The sequence below is a fragment of the Oncorhynchus masou genome, chromosome 32 (assembly GCF_036934945.1).
Source record: "Oncorhynchus masou masou isolate Uvic2021 chromosome 32, UVic_Omas_1.1, whole genome shotgun sequence".
In the NCBI taxonomy this organism is placed as follows: domain Eukaryota; kingdom Metazoa; phylum Chordata; class Actinopteri; order Salmoniformes; family Salmonidae; genus Oncorhynchus; species Oncorhynchus masou.
Genome location: NC_088243.1, coordinates 92,070,749 through 92,089,680, shown reverse-complemented (window position 1 = coordinate 92,089,680; position 18,932 = coordinate 92,070,749). Strand labels below are relative to the sequence as shown.

Genomic DNA, 18,932 nt, shown 5'->3' with positions numbered 1-18,932 from the left:
GGACCGGACAGCATGCCCTCCGATTTGACACACTGAACTCTGTCTGCAAAGTAATTGGTGAACCAGGCAAGGCAGTCATCCGAAAAACCGAGGCTACTGAGTCTGCCGATAAGAATATGGTGATTGACAGAGTCGAAAGCCTTGGCAAGGTCGTTGAAGACGGCTGCACAGTACTGTCTTTTATCGATGGCGGTTATGATGTCGTTTAGTACCTTGAGTGTGGCTGAGGTGCACCCGTGACCGGCTCGGAAACCAGATTGCATAGCGGAGAAGGTACGGTGGGATTCGAGATGGTCAGTGACCTGTTTGTTGACTTGGCTTTCGAAGACCTTAGATAGGCAAGGCAGAATGGATATAGGTCTGTAACAGTTTGGGTCCAGGGTGTCTCCCCCTTTGAAGAGGGGGATGACTGCGGCAGCTTTCCAATCCTTGGGGATCTCAGACGATATGAAAGAGAGGTTGAACAGGCTGGTAATAGGGGTTGCGACAATGGCGGCGGATAGTTTCAGAAATAGAGGGTCCAGAATGTCAAGCCCAGCTGATTTATAAGGGTCCAGGTTTTGCATATAGCCTCCACATTGACTCTGTACCAGTTGCTAGTCAGCCAGTCAGCTGTGTGATGGCCAGTTTGACCCCTGACCCTGTTGAACTCTGTGTTTTGTAGTGGTGTCCACATGATGGTGGCGACCCCCGGCCGTCTGATGGACCTGTTGCAGAAGAAGATGATCAGTCTGGATATCTGTCGTTATCTGGCTCTCGACGAGGCTGACCGAATGATAGACATGGGCTTCGAAGAAGACATCAGAACTATCTTCTCCTACTTTAAGGTATGGATATAAACTGGTTTGAACCAGTTCTGGACACGAGGGGGCATTTTAACCCCAGATCGCTCCTGAACACATTGCGACATATATCACTGTTTCTGTGTAGTGACAACAAGCGGTATGTTTTCTAACGGAACCAAACAGCAATGCTTTTAACATCACCCTTTATACCTCAATTAACCGGTACCCCCTGTATACAGCCTCCACACTGACTCAGTACCAGTACCCCCTGTATATAGCCTCCACATTGACTCTGTACCGGTACCCCCTGTATATAGCCTCCACATTGACTCTGTACCGGTACCCCCTGTATATAGCCTCCACATTGACTCTGTACCGGTACCCCCTGTATATAGCCTCCACATTGACTCTGTACCGGTACCCCCTGTATATAGCCTCCACATTGACTCTGTACCGGTACCCCCTGTATATAGCCTCCACATTGACTCTGTACCGGTACCCCTGTATATATCCTCCACATTGACTCTGTACCGGTACCCCCTGTATATAGCCTCCACATTGACTCTGTACCGGTACCCCCTGTATATAGCCTCCACATTGACTCTGTACCGGTACCCCCTGTATATAGCCTCCACATTGACTCTGTACCGGTACCCCCTGTATATATCCTCCACATTGACTCTGTACCGGTACCCCTGTATATAGCCTCCACATTGACTCTGTACTGGTACCCCCTGTATATAGCCTCCACATTGACTCTGTACCGGTACCCCCTGTATAAAGCCTCCACATTGACTCTGTACTGGTACCCCCTGTATATAGCCTCCACATTGACTCTGTACCGGTACCCCTGTATATAGCCTCCACATTGACTCTGTACCGGTACCCCCTGTATATAGCCTCCACATTGACTCTGTACCGGTACCCCCTGTATAAAGCCTCCACATTGACTCCGTACCGGTACCCCTGTATATAGTCTCCACATTGACTCTGTACCGGTACCCCCTGTATATAGCCTCCACATTGACTCTGTACCGGTACCCCCTGTATATAGTCTCCACATTGACTCTGTACCGGTACCCCCTGTATATAGTCTCCACATTGACTCTGTACCGTAACACCCTGTATATAGTCTCCACATTGACTCTGTACCGGTACCCCCTATATATAGCCTCCACATTGACTCTGTACCGGTACCCCCTGTATATAGCCTCCACATTGACTCTGTACTGGTACCCCCTGTATACAGCCTCCACATTGACTCTGTACCGGTACCCCCTGTATATAGTCTCCACATTGACTCTGTACTGGTACCCCCTGTAAATAGCCTCCACATTGACTCTGTACCGTAATACCCTGTATATAGCCTCCACATTGACTCTGTACCGGTACCCCCTGTATATAGCCTCCACATTAACTCTGTACCGGTACCCCCTGTATATAGCCTCCACATTGACTCTGTACTGGTACCCCCTGTATACAGCCTCCACATTGACTCTGTACCGGTACCCCTGTATATAGCCTCCACATTGACTCTGTACCGGTACCCCCTGTATATAGCCTCCACATTGACTCTGTACCGGTACCCCCTGTATAAAGCCTCCACATTGACTCCGTACCGGTACCCCTGTATATAGTCTCCACATTGACTCTGTACCGGTACCCCCTGTATATAGCCTCCACATTGACTCTGTACCGGTACCCCCTGTATATAGTCTCCACATTGACTCTGTACCGGTACCCCCTGTATATAGTCTCCACATTGACTCTGTACCGTAACACCCTGTATATAGTCTCCACATTGACTCTGTACCGGTACCCCCTGTATATAGCCTCCACATTGACTCTGTACCGGTACCCCCTGTATATAGCCTCCACATTGACTCTGTACTGGTACCCCCTGTATACAGCCTCCACATTGACTCTGTACCGGTACCCCCTGTATATAGTCTCCACATTGACTCTGTACTGGTACCCCCTGTAAATAGCCTCCACATTGACTCTGTACCGTAATACCCTGTATATAGCCTCCACATTGACTCTGTACCGGTACCCCCTGTATATAGCCTCCACATTAACTCTGTACCGGTACCCCCTGTATATAGCCTCCACATTGACTCTGTACTGGTACCCCCTGTATACAGCCTCCACATTGACTCTGTACCGGTACCCCCTGTATATAGCCTCCACATTGACTGTACCGGTACCCCCTGTATATAGCCTCCACATTGACTCTGTACCGGTACCCCCTGTATATAGTCTCCACATTGACTCTGTACTGGTACCCCCTGTAAATAGCCTCCACATTGACTCTGTACCGTAATACCCTGTATATAGCCTCCACATTGACTCTGTACCGGTACCCCCTGTATATAGCCTCCACATTAACTCTGTACCGGTACCCCCTGTATATAGCCTCCACATTGACTCTGTACTGGTACCCCCTGTATACAGCCTCCACATTGACTCTGTACCGGTACCCCCTGTATATAGCCTCCACATTGACTCTGTACCGGTACCCCCTGTATATAGCCTCCACATTGACTCTGTACCGGTACCCCCTGTATATAGTCTCCACATTGACTCTGTACTGGTACCCCCTGTAAATAGCCTCCACATTGACTCTGTACCGTAATACCCTGTATATAGCCTCCACATTGACTCTGTACCGGTACCCCCTGTATATAGCCTCCACATTAACTCTGTACCGGTACCCCCCCTATATATAGCCTCCACATTGACTCTGTACCGGTACCCCCCTGTATATAGCTTCGCTATTGTTATTTTACTGCTGCTCTTAAAAATATTTGTTACTTTTTATTTTCTATTTACTTAAATATTTTTTACACTGTATAGTCTATCTATACCTGTTGTATTCAGCGCGTGTGAATTTGATTTGCAGGGCCAGAGACAGACTCTTCTCTTTAGTGCCACCATGCCCAAGAAGATCCAGAACTTTGCCAAGAGTGCCCTGGTCAAACCCATCACCATCAACGTGGGTCGGGCCGGCGCTGCCAGCCTGGACGTCATTCAGGTACAACACACCAGCAGGAAAATAACCGTCCCAAATACTGTAGCACCCTCTTCCCTATACAGTGCACTACCTGGTCTATAAAGTAGTCCCCTGCCTGGTCTAAAGTAGTGCCCTGCCTGGTCTAAAGTAGTGCCCTGCCTGGTCTAAAGTAGTGCCCTGCCTGGTCTAAAGTAGTGCACTACCTGGTCTATAAAGTAGTGCCCTGCCTGGTCTAAAGTAGTGCACTACCTGGTCTAAAGTAGTGCACTACCTGGTCTATAAAGTAGTGCCCTGCCTGGTCTAAAGTAGTGCACTACCTGGTCTAAAGTAGTGCCCTGCCTGTTCTAAAGTAGTGCACTACCTGGTCTATAAAGTAGTGCCCTGCCTGGTCTATAAAGTAGTGCCCTGCCTGGTCTAAAGTAGTGCACTACCTGGTCTATAAAGTAGTGCCCTGCCTGGTCTAAAGTAGTGCCCTGCCTGGTCTAAAGTAGTGCCCTGCCTGGTCTAAAGTAGTGCCCTGCCTGGTCTAAAGTAGTGCCCTGCCTGGTCTAAAGTAGTGCACTACCTGGTCTAAAGTAGTGCCCTGCCTGGTCTAAAGTAGTGCACTACCTGGTCTATAAAGTAGTGCCCTGCCTGGTCTAAAGTAGTGCCCCGCCTGGTCTAAAGTAGTGCCCCGCCTGGTCTAAAGTAGTGCCCCGCCTGGTCTAAAGTAGTGCCCCGCCTGGTCTAAAGTAGTGCCCCGCCTGGTCTAAAGTAGTGCCCCGCCTGGTCTAAAGTAGTGCCCCGCCTGGTCTAAAGTAGTGCCCCGCCTGGTCTAAAGTAGTGCCCCGCCTGGTCTAAAGTAGTGCCCCGCCTGGTCTAAAGTAGTGCCCCGCCTGGTCTAAAGTGGTGCCCCGCCTGGTCTAAAGTGGTGCCCCGCCTGGTCTAAAGTGGTGCCCCGCCTGGTCTAAAGTGGTGCCCCGCCTGGTCTAAAGTGGTGCCCCGCCTGGTCTAAAGTGGTGCCCCGCCTGGTCTAAAGTGGTGCCCCGCCTGGTCTAAAGTGGTGCCCCGCCTGGTCTAAAGTGGTGCCCCGCCTGGTCTAAAGTAGTGCCCCGCCTGGTCTATAAAGTAGTGCCCCGCCTGGTCTATAAAGTAGTGCCCCGCCTGGTCTAAAGTGGTGCCCCGCCTGGTCTAAAGTGGTGCCCCGCCTGGTCTAAAGTGGTGCCCCGCCTGGTCTAAAGTGGTGCCCCGCCTGGTCTAAAGTGGTGCCCCGCCTGGTCTAAAGTAGTGCCCCGCCTGGTCTAAAGTAGTGCAGGAATATCGTAAATGAAATAGGTTTTGTGTGCTTTTGCCACTGACTGCAAATTGACTTTTTGATAAATATATAAATATATGACTTAAAATGATTACATTGATAGATATATATATATCTATCAATCTGACTATATATTGTTTTTACATTGTATTGAATTTCAGGAAGTGGAGTATGTGAAGGAAGAGGCGAAGATGGTTTACCTGCTGGAGTGTCTACAGAAGACCCCCCCTCCGGTTAGTAACAGCCCCTCTAGTTAGTAACAACCCCTCTAGTTAGTAACAACCCCTCCTCTGGTTAGTAACAACCCCTCCTCTAGTTAGTAACAACCCCTCTAGTTAGTAACAACCCCTCCTCTAGTTAGTAACAACCCCTCTAGTTAGTAACAACCCCTCCTCTGGTTAGTAACAACCCCTCCTCTAGTTAGTAACAGCCCCTCTAGTTAGTAACAACCCCTCTAGTTAGTAACAACCCCTCCTCTGGTTAGTAACAACCCCTCCTCTAGTTAGTAACAACCCCTCTAGTTAGTAACAACCCCTCCTCTAGTTAGTAACAACCCCTCTAGTTAGTAACAACCCCTCCTCTGGTTAGTAACAACCCCTCCTCTGGTTAGTAACAACCCCTCCTCTGGTTAGTAACAACCCCTCCTCTGGTTAGTAACAGCCCCTCCTCTGGTTAGTAACAACCCCTCTGGTTAGTAACAACCCCTCCTCTGGTTAGTAACAACCCCTCCTCTGGTTAGTAACAACCCCTCCTCTGGTTAGTAACAACCCCTCCTCTAGTTAGTAACAACCCCTCTAGTTAGTAACAACCCCCCCTCTGGTTAGTAACAGCCCCTCTGGTTAGTAACAACCCCTCTAGTTAGTAACAACCTCTCCTCTGGTTAGTAACAACCCCTCTAGTTAGTAACAACCCCTCTGGTTAGTAACAACCCCTCTAGTTAGTAACAGCCCCTCTGGTTAGTAACAGCCCCTCTGGTTAGTAACAGCCCCTCTAGTTAGTAACAACCCCTCTGGTTAGTAACAACCCCTCTGGTTAGTAACAACCCCTCTGGTTAGTAACAACCCCTCCTCTGGTTAGTAACAACCTCTCCTCTGGTTAGTAACAACCTCTCCTCTGGTTAGTAACAACCCCTCCTCTGGTTAGTAACAACCCCTCTAGTTAGTAACAACCCCTCCTCTAGTTAGTAACAACCCCTCCTCTGGTTAGTAACAACCCCTCTAGTTAGTAACAACCCCTCCTCTAGTTAGTAACAACCCCTCCTCTAGTTAGTAACAACCCCTCCTCTGGTTAGTAACAACCCCTCCTCTGGTTAGTAACAACCCCTCCTCTGGTTAGTAACAACCCCTCCTCTGGTTAGTAACAACCCCTCCTCTGGTTAGTAACAACCCCTCCTCTGGTTAGTAACAACCCCTCTGGTTAGTAACAACCCCTCCTCTGGTTAGTAACAACCCCTCCTCTGGTTAGTAACAACCCCTCCTCTGGTTAGTAACAACCCCTCCTCTGGTTAGTAACCACCCCTCCTCTGGTTAGTAACAACCCCTCCTCTGGTTAGTAACAACCCCTCCTCTGGTTAGTAACATCCCCTCCTCTGGTTAGTAACATCCCCTCCTCTGGTTAGTAACAACCCCTCCTCTGGTTAGTAACAACCCCTCCTCTGGTTAGTAACAACCCCTCCTCTGGTTAGTAACAACCCCTCCTCTGGTTAGTAACAACCCCTCCTCTGGTTAGTAACAACCCCTCCTCTGGTTAGTAACAACCCCTCCTCTGGTTAGTAACAACCCCTCCTCTGGTTAGTAACAACCCCTCCTCTGGTTAGTAACAACCCCTCCTCTGGTTAGTAACAACCCCTCCTCTGGTTAGTAACATCCCCTCCTCTGGTTAGTAACAACCCCTCCTCTGGTTAGTAACAACCCCTCCTCTGGTTAGTAACAACCCCTCCTCTGGTTAGTAACAACCCCCCCTCTGGTTAGTAACAACCCCCCCTCTAGTTAGTAACAACCCCTCCTCTAGTTAGTAACAACCCCTCTAGTTAGTAACAACCCCTCTAGTTAGTAACAACCCCTCCTCTGGTTAGTAACAACCCCTCCTCTGGTTAGTAACAACCCCTCCTCTGGTTAGTAACAACCCCTCCTCTGGTTAGTAACAACCCCTCCTCTGGTTAGTAACAACCCTTCCTCTGGTTAGTAACAACCCCTCTAGTTAGTAACAACCCCTCCTCTGGTTAGTAACAACCCCTCTAGTTAGTAACAACCCCTCCTCTGGTTAGTAACAACCCCTCTTCTGGTTAGTAACAACCCCTCCTCTGGTTAGTAACAACCCCTCCTCTAGTTAGTAACAACCCCTCCTCTAGTTAGTAACAACCCCTCCTCTGGTTAGTAACAACCCCTCTAGTTAGTAACAACCCCTCCTCTGGTTAGTAACCCCTCCTCTGGTTAGTAACAACCCCTCCTCTGGTTAGTAACAACCCCTCCTCTAGTTAGTAACAACCCCTCCTCTAGTTAGTAACAACCCCTCCTCTGGTTAGTAACAACCCCTCTAGTTAGTAACAACCCCTCCTCTGGTTAGTAACCCCTCCTCTGGTTAGTAACAACCCCTCCTCTGGTTAGTAACAACCCCTCCTCTGGTTAGTAACAACCCATCTAGTTAGTAACAACCCCTCCTCTGGTTAGTAACAACCCCTCCTCTGGTTAGTAACAACCCCGCCTCCGGTTAGTAACAACCCCTCCTCTGGTTAGTAACAACCCCTCCTCTGGTTAGTAACAACCCCTCTAGTTAGTAACAACCCCTCCTCTGGTTAGTAACAACCCCTCCTCTGGTTAGTAACAACCCCTCCTCTGGTTAGTAACAACCCCTCTAGTTAGTAACAACCCCTCCTCTAGTCAGTAACAACCCCTCCTCTGGTTAGTAACAACCCCTCCTCTGGTTAGTAACAACCCCTCTAGTTAGTAACAACCCCTCCTCTGGTTAGTAACAACCCCTCCTCCGGTTAGTAACAACCCCTCCTCTGGTTAGTAACAACCCCTCCTCTGGTTAGTAACAACCCCTCCTCTGGTTAGTAACAACCCCTCCTCTGGTTAGTAACAACCCCTCCTCTGGTTAGTAACAACCCCTCCTCTGGTTAGTAACAACCCCTCCTCCGGTTAGTAACAACCCCTCCTCTGGTTAGTAACAACCCCTCTGGTTAGTAACAACCCCTCTAGTTAGTAACAACCCCTCTAGTTAGTAACAACCCCTCTAGTTAGTAACAACCCCTCCTCTGGTTAGTAACAACCCCTCCTCCGGTTAGTAACAACCCCTCCTCTGGTTAGTAACAACCCCTCCTCCGGTTAGTAACAACCCCTCCTCTGGTTAGTAACAACCCCTCCTCTGGTTAGTAACAGCCCCTCTGGTTAGTAACAGCCCCTCTGGTTAGTAACAGCCCCTCCTCTGGTTAGTAACAGCCCCTCCTCTGGTTAGTAACAGCCCCTCCTCTGGTTAGTAACAACCCCTCCTCTGGTTAGTAACAACCCCTCCTCTGGTTAGTAACAACCCCTCCTCTGGTTAGTAACAACCCCTCCTCTGGTTAGTAACAACCCCTCCTCCGGTTAGTAACAACCCCTCCTCTGGTTAGTAACAACCCCTCTGGTTAGTAACAACCCCTCTAGTTAGTAACAACCCCTCTAGTTAGTAACAACCCCTCTAGTTAGTAACAACCCCTCCTCTGGTTAGTAACAACCCCTCCTCCGGTTAGTAACAACCCCTCCTCTGGTTAGTAACAACCCCTCCTCCGGTTAGTAACAACCCCTCCTCTGGTTAGTAACAACCCCTCCTCTGGTTAGTAACAGCCCCTCTGGTTAGTAACAGCCCCTCTGGTTAGTAACAGCCCCTCCTCTGGTTAGTAACAGCCCCTCCTCTGGTTAGTAACAGCCCCTCCTCTGGTTAGTAACAACCCCTCCTCTGGTTAGTAACAACCCCTCCTCTGGTTAGTAACAACCCCTCCTCTGGTTAGTAACAACCCCTCCTCTGGTTAGTAACAACCCCTCCTCTGGTTAGTAACAACCCCTCCTCTGGTTAGTAACAACCCCTCTAGTTAGTAACAACCCCTCCTCTGGTTAGTAACAACCCCTCTAGTTAGTAACAACCCCTCCTCTAGTTAGTAACAACCCCTCCTCTGGTTAGTAACAACCCCTCTGGTTAGTAACAACCCCTCTGGTTAGTAACAACCCCTCTGGTTAGTAACAACCCCTCCTCCTGTTAGTAACAACCCCTCTAGTTAGTAACAACCCCTCTAGTTAGTAACAACCCCTCTAGTTAGTAACAACCCCTCCTCCTGTTAGTAACAACCCCTCCTCCTGTTAGTAACAACCCCTCCTCTGGTTAGTAACAGCCCCTCCTCTGGTTAGTAACAGCCCCTCCTCTGGTTAGTAACAGCCCCTCCTCTGGTTAGTAACAGCCCCTCCTCTGGTTACTAACAAACTGGCTCATAACAACCTGACCTCCAGTTACATCTTCGTGTTTTGTAGGGTGTCCCTCTCCGAGTGGGTGAAAACGCTCTTTGGTGATGAATTTTCTCATCCTTATGTAATAAAATAACTTTGACCAAGACACATATGATTCTTCATGTTCTGAATAGTTCAGTGTTGTCCTTCCCTAACATATCATCTAACATTATATACAGAAAGTCTGATTTCGTAACCTAATACATCCGATGATAATTAGCACTGAGATCTGTTGACAGAATGGTGCAGCTTTCTCACACAAGCTTTTGTCTTTGTTGTGGCGGTATCTTTTTTGTGGAGGTTGTCTTTGTTGTGGCTGTTGTCTTTGTTGTGGCTGTTGTCTTTGTTGTGGCTGTTGTCTTTGTTGTGGCGGTTGTGTCGGTTGACTTTATTGTGACGGTTGTCTTTGTTGTGACGGTTGTCTTTGTTGTGGCGGTGGTCTTTGTTGTGGCGGTGGTCTTTGTTGTGGCGGTGGTCTTTGTTGTGGCGGTGGTCTTTGTTGTGGCTGTTGTCTTTGTTGTGGCGGTTGTCTTTGTTGTGGCGGTTGTCTTTGTTGTAATGGTTGTGGAGGTTGTCTTTGTTGTGGCGGTTGTCTTTTTTGTGACGCTTGTGACGGTTGTCTTTGTTGTGACGGTTGTCTATGTTGTGATGGTTGTCTATGTTGTAATGGTTGTGGAGGTTGTCTTTGTTGTGACTGTTTTCTTTGTTGTATCGGTTGTCTTTGTGGCATTTGTCTTTGTTGTGACGGTTGTCTTTGTTGTGGCGGTTGTCTTTGTTGTGGCGGTCGTCTTTGTTGTGACGGTTGTCTTTGTTGTGGTCGTTGTCTTTGTTGTGGCGGTGGTCTTTGTTGTGGCGGTGGTCTTTGTTGTGGCGGTGGTCTTTGTTGTGGCGGTGGTCTTTGTTGTGGCGGTGGTCTTTGTTGTGGTGGTGGTCTTTGTTGTGGCGGTGGTCTTTGTGGCGGTTGCCTTTGTTGTGGCGGTTGTCTTTGTTGTAATGGTTGTGGAGGTTGTCTTTGTTGTGGCGGTTGTCTTTTTTGTGACGCTTGTGTAGGTTGTCTTTGTTGTGACGGTTGTCTTTGTTGGGATGGTTATCTTTGTTGTAATGGTTGTGGTGGTTGTCTTTGTTGTAGTGGTTGTCTTTGTTGTGGCATTTGTCTTTGTTGTGGCGGTTGTCTTTGTTGTGGCGGTTGTCTTTGTTGTAATGGTTGTGGCGGTTGTCTTTGTTGTAATGGTTGTGGCGGTGGTCTTTGTTGTGGCGGTGGTCTTTGTTGTGGCGGTGGTCTTTGTTGTGGCGGTGGTCTTTGTTGTGGCGGTGGTCTTTGTGGCGGTGGTCTTTGTGGCTGTTGTCTTTGTTGTGGCGGTTGTCTTTGTTGTGGCGGTTGTCTTTGTTGTGACGGTTGTCTTTGTTGTGACGGTTGTCTTTGTTGTGGCGGTTGTCTTTGTTGTAATGGTTGTGGCGGTGGTCTTTGTTGTGGCGGTGGTCTTTGTTGTGGCGGTGGTCTTTGTTGTGGCGGTGGTCTTTGTGGCTGTTGTCTTTGTTGTGGCGGTTGTCTTTGTTGTGGCGGTTGTCTTTGTTGTGACGGTTGTCTTTGTTGTGACGGTTGTCTTTGTTGTGGCGGTTGTCTTTGTTGTGGCGGTTGTCTTTTTTGGAACGCTTGTGTAGGTTGTCTTTGTTGTGACGGTTGTCTTTGTTGTAATGGTTGTGGCGGTTGTCTTTGTTGTGGCGGTGGTCTTTGTTGTGGCGGTGGTCTTTGTTGTGGCGGTGGTCTTTGTTGTGGCGGTGGTCTTTGTTGTGGCGGTGGTCTTTGTGGCTGTTGTCTTTGTTGTGGCGGTTGCCTTTGTTGTGGCGGTTGTCTTTGTTGTGGCGGTTGTCTTTGTTGTGGCGGTTGTCTTTGTTGTGACGGTTGTCTTTGTTGTGACGGTTGTCTTTGTTGTGGCGGTTGTCTTTGTTGTAATGGTTGTGGAGGTTGTCTTTGTTGTGGCGGTTGTCTTTTTTGGAACGCTTGTGTAGGTTGTCTTTGTTGTGACGGTTGTCTTTGTTGTAATGGTTGTGGCGGTTGTCTTTGTTGTGGCGGTTGTCTTTGTTGTGACCGTTGTCTTTGTTGTGACGGTTGTCTATGTTGTGGCGGTTGTCTTTGATGTAATGGTTGTGGAGGTTGTCTTTGTTGTGACTGTTGTCTTTGTTGTGGCGGTGGTCTTTGTTGTGGAGGTGGTCTTTGTTGTGGCTGTTGTCTTTGTTGTGGCCGTTGCCTTTGTTGTGGCGGTTGTCTTTGTTGTGGCTGTTGTCTTTGTTGTGGCTGTTGTCTTTGTTGTGGCGGTTGTCTTTGTTGTGGCGGTTGTCTTTGTTGTAATGGTTGTGGAGGTTGTCTTTGTTGTGACTGTTTTCTTTGTTGTAGCGGCTGTCTTTGTTGTGGCATTTGTCTTTGTTGTGGCATTTGTCTTTGTTGTGGCATTTGTCTTTGTTGTGGCGGTTGTCTTTGTTGTGTCGGTTGTCTTTGTTGTTGGGGTTGTGTTTGTTGTGGCTGTTGTCTTTGTTGTGGCAGTTGTCTTTGTTGTAATGGTTGTGGAGGTTGTCTTTGTTGTGACTGTTGTCTTTGTTGTAACTGTTGTCTTTGTTGTGACTGTTGTCTTTGTTGTGGCTGTTGTCTTTGTTGTGGCGGTGGTCTTTGTTGTGGCGGTCTTTGTTGTGGCGGTGGTCTTTGTTGTGGCGGTGGTCTTTGTTGTGGCGGTTGTCTTTGTTGTAATGGTTGTGGAGGTTGTCTTTGTTGTGACTGTTGTCTTTGTTGTGACTGTTTTCTTTGTTGTAGCGGCTGTCTTTGTTGTGGCATTTGTCTTTGTTGTGGCATTTGTCTTTGTTGTTGCATTTGTCTTTGTTGTGGCGGTTGTCTTTGTTGTGGCGGTTGTCTTTGTTGTGTCGGTTGTCTTTGTTGTTGGGGTTGTCTTTGTTGTGGCAGTTGTCTTTGTTGTAATGGTTGTGGAGGTTGTCTTTGTTGTGACTGTTGTCTTTGTTGTAACTGTTGTCTTTGTTGTGACTGTTGTCTTTGTTGTGGCTGTTGTCTTTGTTGTGGCGGTTGTCTTAGTTGTAATGGTTGTGGAGGTTGTCTTTGTTGTGACTGTTGTCTTTGTTGTGACTGTTGTCTTTGTTGTAATGGTTGTGGAGGTTGTCTTTGTTGTGACTGTTGTCTTTGTTGTGGCGGTTGTCTTTGTTGTGGCAGTTGTCTTTGTTGTGGCGGTGGTCTTTGTTGTGGCCGTTGTCTTTGTTGTGGCGGTGGTCTTTGTTGTGGCGGTGGTCTTTGTTGTGGCGGTGGTCTTTGTTGTGGCCGTTGTCTTTGTTGTGGCGGTTGTCTTTGTTGTGGCGGTTGTCTTTGTTGTGGCGGTTGTCTTTGTTGTGGCGGTTGGCTTTGTTGTAATTGTTGTGAAGAGGTTGTCTTTGTTGTGACTGTTGTCTTTGTTGTAATGGTTGTGGAGGTTGTCTTTGTTGTGGCATTTGTCTTTGTTGTGACGGTTGTCTTTGTTGTGACAGTTGTCTTTGTTGTGGTGGTTGTCTTTGTTGTGGCTGTTTTCTTTGTTGTAGCGGCTGTCTTTGTTGTGGCATTTGTCTTTGTTGTGGCTGTTGTCTTTGTTGTGGCTGTTGTCTTTGTTGTAATGGTTGTGGAGGTTGTCTTTGTTGTGACTGTTGTCTTTGTTGTAATGGTTGTGGAGGTTGTCTTTGTTGTGACTTTTTTCTTTGTTGTAGCGGTTGGCGTTTGTCTTTGTTGTGGCATTTGTCTTTGTTGTGGCTGTTGTCTTTGTTGTGGTTGTTGTCTTTGTTGTGTCGGTGGTCTTTGTTGTGGCGGTGGTCTTTGTTGTTGCGGTGGTCTTTGTTGTGGCGGTTGTCTTTGTTGTAATGGTTGTGGAGGTTGTCTTTGTTGTGACTGTTGTCTTTGTTGTGGCGGTGGTCTTTGTTGTGGCTGTTGTCTTTGTTGTGGCCGTTGTCTTTGTTGTGGCGGTTGTCTTTGTTGTGGCGGTTGTCTTTGTTGTGGCGGTTGTCTTTGTTGTGGCGGTTGTCTTTGTTGTAATTGTTGTGGAGGTTGTCTTTGTTGTGGCTGTTGTAATGGTTGTGGAGGTTGTCTTTGTTGTGACTGTTTTCTTTGTTGTAGCGGCTGTCTTTGTTGTGGCATTTGTCTTTGTTGTGGCGGTTGTCTTTGTTGTGGCGGTTGTCTTTGTTGCGGCGGTTGTCTTTGTTGCGGCGGTTGTCTTTGTTGTGGCTGTTGTCTTTGTTGTGGCGGTTGTCTTTGTTGTAATGGTTGTGGAGGTTGTCTTTGTTGTGACTGTTGTCTTTGTTGTGACTGTTGTCTTTGTTGTGACTGTTGTCTTTGTTGTGACTGTTGTCTTTGTTGTAATGGTTGTGGAGGTTGTCTTTGTTGTGACTGTTTTCTTTGTTGTGACTGTTTTCTTTGTTGTAGCGGTTGTCTTTGTTGTGACGGTTGTCTTTGTTGTGACGGTTGTCTTTGTTGTGGCGGTTGTCTTTGTTGTGGCAGTTGTCTTTGTTGTGGCTGTTGTCTTTGTTGTGGCTGTTGTCTTTGTTGTAATGGTTGTGGAGGTTGTCTTTGTTGTGACTGTTGTCTTTGTTGTGGCGGTTGTCATTGTTGTGGCGGTTGTCTTTGTTGTGGCGGTTGTCTTTGTTGTGGCCGTTGTCTTTGTTGTGGCCGTTGTCTTTGTTGTGACGGTTGTCTTTGTTGTGGCAGTTGTCTTTGTTGTGATGGTTGTGGCCGTTGTCTTTGTTGTGGCCGTTGTCTTTGTTGTGGCGGTTGTCATTGTTGTGGCGGTTGTCTTTGTTGTGGCGGTTGTCTTTGTTGTGGCCGTTGTCTTTGTTGTGGCCGTTGTCTTTGTTGTGACGGTTGTCTTTGTTGTGGCGGTGGTCTTTGTTGTGGCCGTTGTCTTTGTTGTGGCGGTTGTCTTTGTTGTGGCGGTTGTCTTTGTTGTGGCGGTTGTCTTTGTTGTGGCCGTTGTCTTTGTTGTGGCCGTTGTCTTTGTTGTAATTGTTGTGGAGGTTGTCTTTGTTGTGGCTGTTGTAATGGTTGTGGAGGTTGTCTTTGTTGTGGCTGTTGTCTTTGTTGTGACGGTTGTGACGGTTGTCTTTGTTGTGGCATTTGTCTTTGTTGTGGCATTTGTCTTTGTTGTGGCATTTGTCTTTGTTGTGGCGGTTGTCTTTGTTGTGACTGTTGTCTTTGTTGTGGCGGTTGTCTTTGTTGTGACTGTTGTCTTTGTTGTGACTGTTGTCTTTGTTGTGGCGGTTGTCTTTGTTGTGGCGGTTGTCTTAGTTGTAATGGTTGTGGCGGTTGTCTTTGTTGTGACTGTTGTCTTTGTTGTGACTGTTTTCTTTGTTGTAGCGGTTGTCTTTGTTGTGACGGTTGTCTTTGTTGTGGCGGTTGTCTTTGTTGTGGCTGTTGTCTTTGTTGTAATGGTTGTGGAGGTTGTCTTTGTTGTGACTGTTGTCTTTGTTGTGGCGGTTGTCTTTGTTGTGGCGGTTGTCTTTGTTGTGGCCGTTGTCTTTGTTGTGGCCGTTGTCTTTGTTGTGGCCGTTGTCTTTGTTGTGACGGTTGTCTTTGTTGTGGCAGTTGTCTTTGTTGTGATGGTTGTGGCCGTTGTCTTTGTTGTGACTGTTGTCTTTGTTGTAATGGTTGTGGCGGTTGTCTTTGTTGTGGAAGTTGTCTTTGTTTTGATGGTTGTGGCCGTTGTCTTTGTTGTAATGGTTGTGGAGGTTGTCTTTGTTGTGACTGTTGTCTTTGTTGTATTGGTTGTGGAGGTTGTCTTTGTTGTGGCCGTTGTCTTTGTTGTGACGGTTGTCTTTGTTGTGATGGTTGTGGCTGTTGTGACTGTTGTCTTTGTTGTAATGGTTGTGGAGGTTGTCTTTGTTGTGACTGTTGTCTTTGTTGTGGCTGTTGTCTTTGTTGTGGCGCTTGTCTTTGTTGTGACGGTTGTGACGGTTGTCTTTGTTGTGGCCGTTGTCTTTGTTGTGACGGTTGTCTTTGTTGTGATGGTTGTGGCTGTTGTGGCTGTTGTCTTTGTTGTGACTGTTGTCTTTGTTGTAATGGTTGTGGAGGTTGTCTTTGTTGTGGCCGTTTTCTTTGTTGTGACGGTTGTCTTTGTTGTGATGGTTGTGGCTGTTGTCTTTGTTGTGACTGTTGTCTTTGTTGTAATGGTTGTTGAGGTTGTCTTTGTTGTGGCGGTTGTCTTTGTTGTGGCAGTTGTCTTTGTTGTGACGGTTGTGACGGTTGTTTTTGTTGTGACAGTTGTCTTTGTTGTGGCAGTTGTCTTTGTTTTGGCAGTTGTCTTTGTTTTGGCAGTTTTCTTTGTTGTGGAAGTTGTCTTTGTTTTGATGGTTGTGGCCGTTGTCTTTGTTGTAATGGTTGTGGAGGTTGTCTTTGTCATGACTGTTGTCTTTGTCATGACTGTTGTCTTTGTCATGACTGTTGTCTTTGTCATGACTGTTGTCTTTGTCATGACTGTTGTCTTTGTCGTGGCAGTCGTATTTGTAGTGGCGGTCGTCTTTGTCGTGGCGGTCGTCTTTGTTGTGACGGTTGTCTTTGTTGGGACGGTTGTCTTTGTTGTAATGGTTGTGGCTTTTGTCTTTGTTGTGGCGTTTGTCTTTGTTGTGGCTAGTTGTCTTTGTTGTGGCTAGTTGTCTTTGTTGTGACGGTTGTCTTTGTTGTGACGGTTGTCTTTGTTGTGGCGTTTGTCTTTGTTCTGACATTGTGGCGGTTATCTTTGTTGTGACGGTTGTCTGTGTAGTGGCGGTTGTCTATGTTGTGACGGTTGTCTTTGTTTTGACGGTTGTCTTTGCTTTGACGGTTGTCTTTGCTGTGACGGTTGTCTATGTTGTGGTGGTTGTCTTCAAAGTTGTTTCCGCGGATCAAAAAAGCTAAGTGACCATAACACTGAATGTGTGATGCTGTGCCTTTCAGGTAGCCTTCATTCTCACATAGCATCCAGCCTAGCTGAGGTGATGCTGTGCCTGTCAGAGCCTTCATTCTCACATAGCATCCAGCCTAGCTGAGGTGATGCTGTGCCTGTCAGAGCCTTCATTCTCACACAGCATCCAGCCTAGCTGAGGTGATGCTGTGCCTGTCAGGTAGCCTTCATTCTCACATAGCCTTCATTCTCACATAGCATCCAGCCTAGCTGAGGTGATGCTGTGCCTGTCAGGTAGCCTTCATTCTCACACAGCATCCAGCCTAGCTGAGGTGATGCTGTGCCTGTTAGATAGCCTTCATTCTCACATAGCATCCAGCCTAGCTGAGGTGATGCTGTGCCTGTCAGGTAGCCTTCATTCTCACACAGCATCCAGCCTAGCTGAGGTGATGCTGTGCCTGTTAGATAGCCTTCATTCTCACATAGCATCCAGCCTAGCTGAGGTGATGCTGTGCCTGTCAGGTAGCCTTCATTCTCACACAGCATCCAGCCTGTGTGTCTAGTTACAGAATTGACCTTTAATCGTTTACTTCTGGTTAGTACTGTGTTTTCACGACATAGTAATGACATAGTAATGACCTATACTAGTTAACTTTCCGTTTCCACGCTGGTTAGTCAGTAGATAGGTCAACCCCAGTACTCTGTAAAGGTAGAGGTCAACCCCAGTACTCTGTAAAGGTAGAGGTCAACCCCAGTACTCTGTAAAGGTAGAGGTCAACCCCAGTACTCTGTAAAGGTAGAGGTCAACCCCAGTACTCTGTAAAGGTAGAGGTCAACCCCAGTACTCTCTAAAGGTAGAGGTCAACCCCAGTACTCTGTAAAGGTAGAGGTCAACCCCAGTACTCTCTAAAGGTAGAGGTCAACCACAGTACTCTCTAAAGGTAGAGGTCAACCACAGTACTCTCTAAAGGTAGAGGTCAACCACAGTACTCTGTAAAGGTAGAGGTCAACCACAGTACTCTGTAAAGGTAGAGGTCAACCCCAGTACTCTGTAAAGGTAGAGGTCAACCCCAGTACTCTGTAAAGGTAGAGGTCAACCCCAGTACTCTGTAAAGGTAGAGGTCAACCACAGTACTCTGTAAAGGTAGAGGTCAACCACAGTACTCTGTAAAGGTAGAGGTCAACCACAGTACTCTGTAAAGGTAGAGGTCAACCACAGTACTCTGTAAAGGTAGAGGTCAACCCCAGTACTCTGTAAAGGTAGAGGTCAACCCCAGTACTCTGTAAAGGTAGAGGTCAACCCCAGTACTCTCTAAAGGTAGAGGTCAACCCCAGTACTCTGTAAAGGTAGAGGTCAACCCCAGTACTCTCTAAAGGTAGAGGTCAACCACAGTACTCTCTAAAGGTAGAGGTCAACCCCAGTACTCTCTAAAGGTAGAGGTCAACCCCAGTACTCTGTAAAGGTAGAGGTCAACCCCAGTACTCTGTAAAGGTAGAGGTCAACCCCAGTACTCTCTAAAGGTAGAGGTCAACCCCAGTACTCTGTAAAGGTAGAGGTCAACCCCAGTACTCTGTAAAGGTAGAGGTCAACCCCAGTACTCTGTAAAGGTAGAGGTCAACCCCAGTACTCTGTAAAGGTAGAGGTCAACCCCAGTACTCTGTAAAGGTAGAGGTCAACCCCAGTACTCTGTAAAGGTAGAGGTCAACCCCAGTACTCTGTAAAGGTAGAGGTCAACCCCAGTACTCTGTAAAGGTAGAGGTCAACCCCAGTACTCTGTAAAGGTAGAGGTCAACCCCAGTACTCTCTAAAGGTAGAGGTCAACCCCAGTACTCTCTAAAGGTAGAGGTCAACCCCAGTACTCTGTAAAGGTAGAGGTCAACCACAGTACTCTGTAAAGGTAGAGGTCAACCCCAGTACTCTGTAAAGGTAGAGGTCAACCCCAGTACTCTGTAAAGGTAGAGGTCAACCACAGTACTCTGTAAAGGTAGAGGTCAACCCCAGTACTCTGTAAAGGTAGAGGTCAACCCCAGTACTCTGTAAAGGTAGAGGTCAACCCCAGTACTCTGTAAAGGTAGAGGTCAACCCCAGTACTCTGTAAAGGTAGAGGTCAACCCCAGTACTCTGTAAAGGTAGAGGTCAACCCCAGTACTCTGTAAAGGTAGAGGTCAACCCCAGTACTCTGTAAAGGTAGAGGTCAACCCCAGTACTCTGTAAAGGTAGAGGTCAACCCCAGTACTCTCTAAAGGTAGAGGTCAACCCCAGTACTCTGTAAAGGTAGAGGTCAACCCCAGTACTCTGTAAAGGTAGAGGTCAACCCCAGTACTCTGTAAAGGTAGAGGTCAACCCCAGTACTCTGTAAAGGTAGAGGTCAACCCCAGTACTCTGTAAAGGTAGAGGTCAACCCCAGTACTCTGTAAAGGTAGAGGTCAACCCCAGTACTCTGTAAAGGTAGAGGTCAACCCCAGTAC

The 18,932-nt window shown here is 47.6% G+C and overlaps 2 protein-coding genes across 2 annotated transcripts in view; one reads left to right on the top strand and one right to left on the bottom strand.

The window, feature by feature from the left end:
- The window catches only part of LOC135526795 (probable ATP-dependent RNA helicase DDX41), a 36,024-nt gene that overhangs the window by 10,855 nt on the left and 6,237 nt on the right, over nucleotides 1-18,932 (top strand). Inside the window, exons 10-12 of the mRNA XM_064955459.1 lie at nucleotides 665-827; nucleotides 3,688-3,819; nucleotides 5,254-5,325. Of these exons, the coding sequence (XP_064811531.1) occupies nucleotides 665-827; nucleotides 3,688-3,819; nucleotides 5,254-5,325 (367 nt within the window). The remainder of the gene's footprint in view (nucleotides 1-664; nucleotides 828-3,687; nucleotides 3,820-5,253; nucleotides 5,326-18,932) is intronic.
- LOC135526863 (homeobox protein 2-like) lies at nucleotides 9,787-16,305 on the bottom strand. The gene is made up of 5 exons (XM_064955532.1): nucleotides 14,907-16,305; nucleotides 13,289-14,741; nucleotides 11,796-12,770; nucleotides 10,276-10,340; nucleotides 9,787-10,226 (listed from the first exon to the last, which is right to left on the bottom strand). Exons 1-5 carry the CDS (start codon nucleotides 16,303-16,305, stop codon nucleotides 9,787-9,789), a joined length of 4,332 nt encoding a protein of 1,443 aa, XP_064811604.1.

Bases quoted from the DNA above. Each gene is read 5' to 3' on its own strand.
- LOC135526863 (XM_064955532.1), bottom strand. From the start codon at position 16,305: ATGTCAGAACAAAGACAAACGCCACAACAAAGACAACCGTCACAACAA. The intron at 12,771-13,288 runs GTCACAACAAAG...GCCACAACAAAG, and splicing joins CCGCTACAACAAAGAAAAAA to ACAACCGCCACAACAAAGAC. The intron at 10,227-10,275 runs AAAGAAAACAGT...ATTACAACATAG, and splicing joins ACAAAGACAACCGATACAAC to ACAACCATCACAACATAGAC.